The 12027-nt window shown below is 50.4% G+C and overlaps 1 protein-coding gene across 1 annotated transcript; it reads right to left on the bottom strand.

Moving 5' to 3' along the window:
• Positions 1 to 5518: 5518 nt before the first annotated feature.
• Positions 5519 to 7072, bottom strand: LOC112124873 (butyrophilin subfamily 1 member A1-like). The gene is made up of 2 exons (XM_029914116.1): positions 7051 to 7072; positions 5519 to 6036 (listed from the first exon to the last, which is right to left on the bottom strand). The coding sequence occupies exons 1-2, from the start codon at positions 7070 to 7072 to the stop codon at positions 5519 to 5521; spliced, it is 540 nt and encodes a 179-aa protein (XP_029769976.1).
• Between the last annotated feature and the right edge of the window lie 4955 nt (positions 7073 to 12027).

Here is a 12027-nt window from a genome sequence, read left to right as displayed (position 1 = left end):
CGCCAAACAGCTGATTGGCGCTGCAAGCCTGGGAGGCGGGAGAAGTGGAGCGGCGACCGCGCGCTCAGGGAGGAACGCTGTAAAAAAAAAATTGGGGGCACCACTTTTTGGCGCCCCCAAATCTTGGCGCCCTAGGCAACTGCCTAGTTCGCCTTAATGGTAGCACCGGCCCTGTAAGCAACATCCCATCTTCTCTCTGCTCTCCAGAAGCATTGCTCTGTGCAGCCGCGACAAACGCCTTCGGAGTTTCACTTCCACCCAGAATCACCTCTGGGCCATTAAGACTTTCACATAATCCCCTTTCCAGCAAGCTGCTAACCTCCGTGGTTAAAGGGTTGGAGGCTCTCTCTTTCCCTCAGCAGCTTCCCTCACTGGCAGCCTGCAGGGCACCACAAACACGCTTAGGAGCACTTCTTCCCTGGGGTTTGTTTTCCTCGTACTGAGTTACTTTAAGCAAAACACTTCTACTTTGGTCAGGCTCATTTTTACAAATGTCACTTGCCAACAGTTCATCACCCACCAAAAATCTACCCTTTCCTTCCTCCGTTAGGGCTTTAACCTGGTTAAACACGGACAAGTGCTTAGAGCCGGACACACACACCCGTTCACAAATCTCCCTGGTAGTTACAGAGAACATAGCCAGTTCCCATTCATAACTAGACGGAACATAGTTTTAATATCATTCCCAATACAAAGATCTGTAGGCAATAACTTCCTTACACCAGCTATAACAGGGGTTCTCAAACTGGGGGTCAGGACCCCTCAGGGGGTCTCGAGGCTATGATATGGGGGGTCGCGAGCTGTCAGCCTCCACCCCCAAACCCCGCTTCGCCTCCAGCATTTATAATGGCGTTAAATATATAAAAATGTGTTTTTAATGTATAAGGGGGGGGGTCGCACTCAGAGGCTGGCTGTGTGAAAGGGGTCACCAGTACCAAAGTTTGAGAAGCACTGAGCTATAACTTCATGTTTAACACCATTTGCCACAGAGTCACCAGGAGTATGCTCTGGAACTACTCCTTACGAAGCCAGTCAGGACTCAGGGGGAGCCTCCTCTCTCGGAGCAGACTGTCTCCAGGGCAAGAAGCTTCCACAGCTTCCACCTTCCTGGGTCTGACCTCGGAGCATTCAGCATCCCCTGCCACACCGTGCGCTTCCCACAGCGAGTCTGTCCGGGTGTGGCTCCTGGGGAAGCCAGAGGGCCCTGCACCCCAACTTCGCAGTCAGACGTGACTCTCAGCCAGCCGGTAAAACAGGTTTATTAGTCAACAGGAACGTAGCATAGAACAGAGCTTGTTAGCACAGAAATCAGTGACTTTCAGCCAACTCCATCTTGGGGAGTCCTGGGCCAGAAGCCCTGGATCCCCATCCCTCTCTTCCAGTCCCCCAAGCAGCCCCCCGCTTCCAGCGACCCCCCCCCAGACCCCCCCCCCCCCCGCCTGTTGCTCCTCCTCCTTTTCTTTGTCTCAGGCAAAGAGTCACCTGGTTGTCACCTGGTTGCATCCCCCTCCTGGTCTCAGGTTAGGAAGGGCACAGGTCATAGCATATGTGCAGGCAGCTCGAGCAGCCTCACCTGCCCCAGAGGTCTCAGCCAGTCACACACCCCTATTCCCACCACTGAGGTATTGGTGCAGCACACAGGGAAACTGAGGCACACACAGTATTCATGCAAAACAGTAAAACTCACATCGGCTCAACAATAACAGTCACATACAACATAACAAGGGGAAATCCCCACTTTGTCACACCATTCCGTTCAAGGTGGATTCTGGCTAAAGGCACACTCACAGTAAACTCACAGAGGATTACAACATTCACACGCTTATCTGGTAAATAATCTTCCTCGCTGACAAGATCTGCTTTAACTAGAGTGATGTTAGAAGCTGTAACTTGCCCTAAACACCTTTTACCATTGATTTTTACACTCTAGGAATTTTCTATTACAACCCCCATACATAGCATTGGCACAATTTATGGGGTTACCTTCTTCAGAGCTTATAGTAACAGCATTTACATAAAAGGTGGCAGTGTTGGGGGATATTTGGTTACCCTCTTTCTGGTCAAAGTTCTTTAGCAGATTTTTTAGTTAACAATGGACTAGCTACCGCTTCAGCTATGGAGTAAATTCTTCCAAACCCTCAGGGATTCATAGAAATAATGAACCAAAATGACAAAGAAACTTTAATAACAAAAGAGATAACACACACTGAGCTCAAAGACAAGGGACACGGGATCCTTTAAAGAAAAGAACAAGAATGCTCATGTTTAGCTGTTAATTTATAGTCCATTGTGAGAACCAAACCCAGAAATATGTCACCCAAGGAAGCCCCCTCTGCCAGGAACCTCCAAGCTTTTCCAATTACTACCCATAGTGGGACAAATCTGGAGCAATCCTAAACAGGGACAGAATCAGGACAGCAGTTTGCAAGAAACCCACTGAACCCCCTTTCTCAGCTCCAACGTCAGCAGAGATTTCAGGGTATTTCAGTGTAATTTACCGATTTACAGAAAGTTCCTGAGTCCTGTTTCCTAGACCAGAGCTGGTCACACCCCTGAAGGACAGTTATCCCAACCTGATTTCCTAGCAGAGACCTGACCTATATAGGTACCTTTGTGGATCTAGGCCAAGTTGCCCATAGGCAAGTCCCTCTTGAAGAGGCACCAAGAAGTCTCTCTTGGGTCTCTCTGGGGCTCTACTTAAAATACTGTTTTTTTTTCCTGCGTCAGACTCTGGACTTTTTAACTTGAGGAACTTAAATGCAAAGCTGCTCACCTTGGAGCCATGAACTCAAGCGATGGCCTGCTCATTACCCAGCTTTCCGTGCAACTGCTCTGCAACAGAAAGACAACTCAGAAAAGATTTGATTGCTCCGGGGGGAAAAGGAAGCTTTACCACACACAACGTGCTTTAATACACAGCCCCCCGAATGACTGTCTGTGCAGCTCCTGCATGGAGTGACTGGAACGCTGCATTGGGGCAGTCTCATGGGGAGTGCTTATACACCAGTGACTCTCCCCTAGACATCAGCACCTCTTGCTCTAGACATTTGGAATATGGGAGAGGGAATTTAACATCATTTTTCCAACCTTTGAGTTTTGGGTAGTTAAACTATCGTGTTCAGGAAGGGCACAGTGGCTTGGCAGTATTGTGTGTGGCCACAACCTTAGCAAAGGTTTTTCTTTAAGGACAGCACAAGCCCTAGAGCAGGGGTAGGCAACCTATGGCACGCGTGCCAAAGGCGGCACATGAGCTGATTTTCAGTGGCACTCACACTGCCTGGGTCCTGGCTACCGGTCCGGGGGGCTCTGCATTTTAATCTAATTTTAAATGAAGCTTCTTAAACATTTTAAAAACCTTCTTTACTTTACATACAACAATAGTTTAGTTATATATTATAGACTTATAGAAAGAGACCTTCTAAAAACGTTAAAATGTATTACTGGCCCGCGAAACCTTAAATTAGAGTGAATAAATGAAGACTCGGCACACCACTTCTGAAAGGTTGCCGACCCCTGGTCTAGAGAGTAGAAAAAATACAACCTCTAGTAATGCCCACACTCCCATCGTATGAACATTCAGGCTTTTTTCTGGAAGTGTTTTGGTCAGTGAGGAATCAAATGCCCCAAGCAGATCTCAACAAGACAATAACAGCACATCAAAATGTGAGAAGAACACCAAGCAGAAAATAACTTTACATTTATTGAACATTGTTTGTTTACTATAAACGTGAGGACATCGTCTACCTTGGACTGATTATTTAATAATCAGAAAAGGAACAAGGGACCCAATTTGTGCAAAATATTATTTGTAAAGACTTTTAAATGGCTCCACTATTGATGAACTACTGCATCACATGAATGACACTGTCACTTTCAACTGCATTTATTAAGCTAACGGTCACTCTCCTATATGTCTGTCATTTTCTGTTCCCTTCGCCTTCATTCCCTCATGCCTGGGTCCCTATCTATCAGGGTCTGACCCTAGAGGCTGCTAGAGTCCTCCTTGATCATAGAGGGGAGTGAAAAACAGGCTACACAAGCCATAGGGCAAGGAAATTGCCTTTTCTATCTCAATCATGCCCTGTTCTCTATGGTTTGACAGTACAAAGATTGTAGCATTTAAGGTCACAGAGATGGCACAGTAGAAAGTCTGCAGGATGACAATAGTCCTCCAGGGTCATAGTGACTGGGGTGTGTGAGGCTAGAGGGAGTGACTACAACCAATTGGGGAAAAGGCCAGGGGAAAGCCCATGACTGCCTTCAAAAATGACAGCTAGGAAATTAAAAGGAAATAAACAAGGAATAAATGTGCTTCATTTACAATAAGTAAAAGTCAGGCTGAAAAGGAGCTGAGAGGGAATTTCCATAACCTGTCTCACCGTCAGTAACATTTGAAAAAACTCCCTCTCCCCCCTCGCATTCTCTTTTCTTCTCCCTTTCCTTTCATTTCATTCAGTTTTACACACCATTTTCTCTGGCCCTTGTTTTCCATCCCTGTTTGTTCCCCTCAGTCTCCTCTGTTCCCGATCACAGATCTCTCCAGCTCACGTTGCCAGTTCTCTCCCCTGAGTTTATCTTCTCACCTCTTGCTGCCACCTGAGCTTTACCCGTCTCACGTCTCACGATTGCTTTGCTTTCACTCTGCACTTCAGCCTCCCTCCACCTCACCCTGGCAGCTCTGTTTATTTCCTTTATTTTTCTTTTCCCTTCCGGAACCCCCTTTCCCACCACAGAATCCCTTTCCTTGAGGGCAGGAGCTCACACGCTTCAGTCACTGGGTCTCCTTCTCCCAGGCTCCCTGCTGGTGCGGAGCCTCCATCTTTTCCCCAAGGACCCAAACCCTAATTCATTAATTAACTCTGTGTCCCTGCCACCTCCACAGCTTCCTGGCCCCTGCCCAGCTATTAATTCTGCCCCCAGCCCCCTCATCACTTCTGCCTCCTGTCCCTCCATCAGTTCTGACCCTGCCACCCCCACATGTCCCCCTCAGGGCCCATCTGCTCCTCCTGCAGCTCCAGGGGTTCTTCACCCCTCCCTCCTCCCATCCCTGGGGCTGCAGGGAGGGAGGGGAGGAGTTCCCAGGTGTCACAGAGATGAGGTATCAGGGGTTGGGTAGACAGGACTCCTCCAGGGTCATAAAGATGAGTCAGGAAGCTAGATAGTTGAGAGTCCTCCAGGGTCATAGATACTGGAATGATGGTGGCTAGAGAAGCCCCCCCCCTTTTTTTTAATTCCCAGAGGGCTACTCCCCTGATATCTCAGTGACACAACCTGACCCAGGATCCCCAGAGTCCTCCTGGACCATAGAGGACAGTGCCAAATAGGCAGTACCATCCATGGGGCAATGAGATTGACTTCTCTCTCTCAATCACTCCCTGATCTCTGTAGTTTGACAGTCCAGACCTGAGTCCCCAGGAGCCTGCAGGAAGACTGGTGTCCTCCAGGGTCATGGAGACTAGTATGTGTGAGGCTAGAGAGGCTGATTTCAGTATACACAGTGGAATATTCCCCCTGTGTCTCAGGGACACAGTCTGAACTGGGTTTCCAACCCCACTGAGAGCCAGGGGCGGAGTCTCTCCCCATTGAAAGATGCTGGTGGGAAAGTAAAGATCAGGGTCTCGTTATCAGCATTGAAAAATGTCACCTGCCCCCATTCATAGTCCAGTGAAACCTGGATCCTCCTGGGGACCCAGCTCAGGAGCAGCGGGGTCACAGGGGAGGTGAGAGCCTGGTACTGACCCCACCAGCACTGCTCCACTGCCCAGATCCCGCCCTCAGGGTTATAACTGACCCCTTCCTTCCTCTTCACAGACTCTCTAGCCACCCCCACAGCCCAGAACAATCCATCCCCCACCTCCACCTCCCAGGAATGTATCCCTGAGCTGAATCCCTCATAGCCCAGCACACAGGGATCAGCGTCAAATCTCTCAGGGTTGTCGGGCAGATCCTGCCATGTGTCTCCCCATCTCACACTTTTCCGATCCTCAGACAGGACGAGTTCGGGATGAGCTGTGTCTGGATCCAGAGTCACATTCGCTGGGGAGATAGAGAATCAGAGCGTTAGAAGCAGAGCTCAGCCCTGGAGGAGTCTGGGACCATGTCTTACAGTCCCTCATCCTCCAGACCCCAGTGGGGTTGTCTCATTCTCCTTTTGCGTGTTGTCATAACCTAGGCCCAGATCCTGCAAAGAGTTTAGCATGACAGAACAAGGAGCAACGGTCTCAAGTTGCAGTGGGGGAGGTTTAGGTTGGATATGAGGAAACACTATTTCACTAGGAGGGTGGTGAAGCACTGGAATGGGTTACCTAGGGAGGTGGTGGAATCTCCTTCCTTAGAGGTTTTTTAAGGTCAGGCTTGACAAAGCCCTGGCTGGGATGATTTAGTTGGGGATTGGTCCTGCTTTGAGCAGCGGGTTGGACTAGATGACCTCCTGAGGTCCCTTCCAACCCTGATATTCTATGATTCTATGAAGGCAATTTTACGCTCTTTGGCTCAGTGGACATTAATGGGATTTTGCAGGCTTAGGGCCTTGAATTGCAAGCTCTTTGGGTTGATTTACTCAGTATCCATACAGAGCTCAGCACAGTGGGGCCCTCGTCCTCCTTAGATGTAAAAATGAATAATAACAACATTATTTTATAGCTGTGGAAACCGAGGCAGGGAGAGGGCTGGCTCAATGGGCCTGATTCACCCCTGGGTTGGTAAAGTGATGGGGGTTCCCCTATTCAGTGGCTGGTGCAGACTTTGGCACAGGCTAGGGAAGGCTTGTGGTCCGGCCCGAGTGGCATCCCTGTTTCAGTGGCTGCTGTGTGGCATTGCCAGGGAGCAGAGTATCAGAGGCACAGGTTTCCCCTGGTCACACCCCTCTATCCCTGCTCCACCCTGCCCTCAACAACCCCACTCTGTTCCCACCCACCCAGGAAGAAACACTCCTTGAGCACGAGAGGCTCCTGTCCTGGAGTGATTCACTCGCCCTGTAGTTGGGAGAGAGAAACTGAGGCACCCCAGATTTTGCTATATTTTCATCTGAATGATTTTACCAAAGCTCACCAAGTGAATCAAAGCGAGCCATCCTGTTGCCTGGCTCCCTACTACATACGTTCAGTTTCTCTACTTTCTGTTTTTTATTAAATAGATACACACTGTAATTACGAACCAACTGGCTAACTCCACCCACACTCCCAGAGACACACTCTGATTTATCCTCCTAGATTCCTTCTTGGTACTTTGAACTTCTTCATAGTCTCTAGTAGCGCAAGATTTTTCTGGGAGAAATCGCTGAATCTCTTTTCCAGCTCAGCAGAAAGCTCCACCGGCTGCTGGAACTTCCCCATCTCACACCTGGAAAGAAAATTTCACATTATTCTATTTCATTTATGGATTCGTTATCATTCCTTTCTAGTGGAAGTTGAATTCCTCTGCTTCTCCCAGCCTCAGAGCAGGGGCAGCAGAGGTCACGGCAGTGCAACCTTCCTCCAAAGGCCCCATTAATATTCTTCAACTCTGGCCTGCAGAGAGCAGATCTGAGGATAAAAGAGGAATCGAGTCTCCAGGGCCAATTCTCTCCTTGGCCTCCATGCACTAATACTGGTACGTTCCCATACTTCTTGCACTGAGTGTTATGGGATCTTTCTTTCACGCTGTAGACTGAGACCTCAGCTCCACGGAAATCAGCTCATTCCACACAGAACTCCAAACGGTCCTCGGGTGCGAAAGAATCTTGATTCCTGCAGACCAGGGCATGATTGTACCCTGTGCCCTAGAGATGAAAGGCCCATATTCCACCCCCAGAATCCTGAGGCAGCCAGTCCCCAGGGAAGGAACATATCTAGGAAATCCTTTAGGTCAGTCTTTCCCACTGACTAGATAATTCCAGAGTCTTGTATAGAAGGGTAGAACCTCAGGATTAAGTTAATCGCAGAGACTTGTATCCAAAATGTGACCCTGCCACACACATTTTGCTGGAGAGCCTTGGGGAGATGTGGTGTTAACATGGTCTCCAAGTCCTTTCCCAGCACTGTGAAGCACAAGGGGGAGGGAGTGAGAGCCACGTACCTGCTCAAGGTGCGTCTGACATCCTAGAAGGAAGAGAGAGAGAAAACAATCTCAGTCCCTCATGCCGCACCCTGGGGTACTCAGGAAAGGGATTTTGCAGCTATGGGGAAAAGAGGCACTGCCCTGGCCCCAGGGCCATACATTGGCTGATTTACATAAATGAATCTGTAACTCTTCTGTGACGTTATTGATATAATCTGGGACCGTATAGATCATTGTTGCAACCAAGGTCCTGTAGTGGCACCCAAATCTTGTATAAAGGGGGTCAAATGGGGTGTCTAAGACAAGGTTATGGTTTACTGGTTATAATTATGCTGTCTATATGGGTGTATCAGTTTTATAGTTGAAGTTATGAATATTGGCTCTATACTGTCTGTATTGCAAACTTATGCTATGCTTCTGGGTGACATCCCAGACAAGCTGGTGTTAGCTCTGCCTCGCCTGCTTGATGGCCCATTAAGAACCATCAGCTATACAATGGACTCATTGAGAAAAGGCAAATATGCCTTGAGACTCAGCAAAGTATGCAGGGACTGGCCCATGTGACTCCAGACTCCATTTTGCTGTAATTTTCCACAGTAAGAACAAAGAGGTGTTCTTACACCTGGAAAAGACTATAAAAGGCTGATGCCTCATCTCCATCTGGTCTTCAATCCTGCTTCTTACCTCTGGAGGAACTTTGCTACAAGCTGAAGCTTTGAACAAAGGACTGAGGACCCATCCCAGCGGGGGATGTATTCCAGAGACTTGATTTGAACCTGCAGTTTATTCTATCACTGCTGCAAGCCTGAACCAAGAACTTTGCCATTACTGTATGTAATTGATTCCATTTAACCAATTCTAACTCTCATCTCTATCTTTTTCCTTTTATGAATAAACCTTTAGATTTTAGATTCTAAAGGATTGGCAACAGCGTGATTTGTGGGTAAGATCTGATTTGTATATTGACCTGGGTCTGGGGCTTGGTCCTTTGGGATCAGGAGAACCTTTTTCTTTTACTGGGGTCTTGGTTTTCATAACCATTTGTCCCCATAACGAGTGGCACTGGTGGTAATACTGGGAAACTGGAGTGTCTAAGGAGATTGCTTGTGAGACTTGCGGTTAGCCAGTGGGGTGAGACCGAAGTCCTCCTAGTCTGGCTGGTTTGGTTTGCCTTAGAGGTGGAAAAAAACCCAGCCTTGGGCTGTAACTGCCCTATTTGAGCAATTTGTCCTGAGTTGGCACTCTCAGTTGGGTTCCGCCAGAACCGCATTGTCACAGGAGTGAGAGCCACGTACCTGCTCAAGGTGCGTCTGACATCCTAGAAGGAAGAGAGAGAGAAAACAATCTCAGTCCCTCATGCCGCACCCTGGGGTACTCAGGAAAGGGATTTTGCAGCTATGGGGAAAAGAGGCACTGCCCTGGCCCCAGGGCCATACATTGGCTGATTTACATAAATGAATCTGTAACTCTTCCAAGAGCAACAATTCACATTTCATGAATGCGCACAGTGAGGCTATGGCTACACTGGTGCTTTACAGCGCTCCAACTTTCTCGCTCAGGGGAGTGAAAAAACACCTCCCTGAGTACAGCAAGTTACAGCGCTGTAAAGCACCAGTGTAAACAGTGCCCCAGCGCTGGGAGCCGTGCTCCCAGCGCTGTAAACTAATCCCCTCATGGAGGTGGAGTACCTGCAGCGCTGGGAGAGCTCTCTCCCAGCGCTGGCGCGCGACCACACTCGCACTTCAAAGCACTGCTGTGGGAGTGCTCCCGCGGCAGCTCTTTGAAGTTTCGAGTGTAGCCATGGCCTGAGTGACACCGTGATCTCTGACTGCTGGACACCAGTGCCCATGATTCAGGAGTTGTCCTGTCCCTGGGTTGGGCTTTGGGATCGTTTTCATAGAATCATAGAATATCAGGGTTGGAAGGGACCTCAGGAGGTCATTTAGTCCAACCCCCTGCTCAAAGCAGGACCAATTCCCAACTAAATCATCCCAGCCAGGGCTTTGTCAAGCCTGACCTTAAAAACCTCTAAGGAAGGAGATTCCACCACCTCCCTAGATAACCCATTCCAGTGCTTCACCACCCTCCTAGTGTGACGAACTGGGACTGTTCTTAATGTGGTCTTTGAATGCTGAGTGGGGAGTGTTGGCTGGGAAGGCAGGGGAGTGTGGCTAGGACGGTCTGCATGGGGGGATGGGAGACTGGCCTTGAGGGAGAATACCTGAGCATGTAACGTGAGAACCCAGGAAGGGGTTAGAGGCCAGGTGACACCTTTGCCCGGGAAACTGAACAAAGGCTGGGGGAGGAGACGCTGGGGGAGAGAGAGGTTTTTCAGGGGCTGGCTGGTAATGGAGGGAGCACAGATGGGGCTCTGCCCCCACCCCAATGGGCCTGTGGTGCCCCTGGGACCCCAAGATGGACCTAACTGAGGGGGGTCCTGTTGTCTGTACCTGCAAGATCTGTCTTGGACTGTGTTCCTGTCGTCTAAATAAACCTTCTGCTTTACTGGCTGGCTGAGAGTCATGGTGAATCACAGGAAGCCGGGGGTACAGGGCCTTGTGTCCCCCCACACTCAGTGACAACTGGTGGTAGAGGTTGGATGTACTGCACCCCGTGGATGGCGCTTCCTGCAGTAAGTGACTGGGGAGCAGTAAGGCGAAGGGGGATTGACGGGGACCCGGTGGGCTGAAGAGTCAGAGAGAGACGGTTCAGGAGGCAATTAACCCCTGGGAGTGTGGGACCAGCGAGAAGGACTTTTGCAGTAACAGGGTCCCCCAGGGGATCGCAGCGAGCGGTCCCAGGGGCGGAAGATTCTGCAGCTTGACCCTGGCAGAGAGGTGGTGACCTGAAGAAGGGCTGGCACACTAGGGGTCTCCCTGGAATGGTGGAAAGCTGAGAGCACAGGCCGGCGAGTGGCCAGCAGGAGGATGTATGCTAAACGCCTTAAGAGCGACCTGGTGGAGCTGTGCAAGCAGAGCAGGCTGCGCATTGGGAGGTCCACCAAAGAACAGCTAATTGCCCAGCTGGAGGAGAAGGATCGCTTGGATGAACCGAGCCCTGTCCCTGAGGGAAGCTGCCCGGCGGATGCAGCGTGGGCCCCGGGGCCTGACCTGGCTGGGAGGGGTCAGACTGCTGCCGAGGACATCCCGAGACCCTGCCTACCTATACCTAGGGGAGGGGTTGGGGGAAGCCCAGCGAATACTGAGGGCACCCTGACCCCGGCGGCCAGCAGGGGATCGTCCCGGCGGAGCTCCCCGTCCCTGGAACGGATGCGGCTGGAATATGAATGGGAGATGAGTCGGGAAGAGCTTGAGTTAAGGAAGCAAGAACTTCAGCATGAGCAGGAAGAACGGGAAAAACAGCGGGAGGAGAAGGAGAAACAACGTCAGCATGAGGAGAAACAGTGTCAGCATGAGCTGGAACTGGCCAGGCTGAGGAGCAGTGGGGCCCCGGCTGCAGTGAGTGAGGGGGGACCCAGGACTGCAAAGAGCTTTGATAAGTGCTTCCTGGCCCAGCGTAAGGAGGGGGAGGACATGGATACCTTCCTGACGGCCTTTGAGAATGCCTGCGAGCTGCACCAGGTTGGCCCTGCAGACAGGCTCCAGTTTCTCATTCCCTCACTGGACTCCACAGCCCTGGAGGTGTACAGCCGACTGAAAGGGGCGGAGACAGGGGACTACGAACTGTTCAAAAAGGCCCTGCTCCGCGAGTTTGAGCTGACTCCTGAGATGTACCGGAAAAGGTTCCGGAGTCAGCGTAAAACCCGTGAGGTCACATACCTACAACTAGCCAACCGGACGCAGGGGTATGCCTGCAAGTGGACAGCGGGGACCCAAACTAAAGAAGACCTGCTTGACCTATTCGTACTGGAGCACCTGTATGAGCAGTGCCCATCCGACCTGAGGCGATGGTTGATGGACCAAAAACCAGAGAACCCGCAGCACGCATGCCAGCTGGCCGACGAGTTTGTGAACAGTCGGGCAGGGGATA

The sequence above is a fragment of the Terrapene carolina genome, unplaced genomic scaffold (genome assembly GCF_002925995.2).
Source record: "Terrapene carolina triunguis isolate 2854851 unplaced genomic scaffold, T_m_triunguis-2.0 Scaffold31254, whole genome shotgun sequence".
NCBI classification, from domain to species: Eukaryota; Metazoa; Chordata; order Testudines; family Emydidae; genus Terrapene; species Terrapene triunguis.
This window is presented reverse-complemented; position numbering and strand designations above follow the sequence as displayed.

Bases quoted from the DNA above. Each gene is read 5' to 3' on its own strand.
- LOC112124873 (XM_029914116.1), bottom strand. From the start codon at position 7,072: ATGGCTCGCTTTGATTCACTTG. The intron at 6,037-7,050 runs GTGAGCTTTGGT...CTATCTCCCCAG, and splicing joins GGCTCGCTTTGATTCACTTG to CGAATGTGACTCTGGATCCA.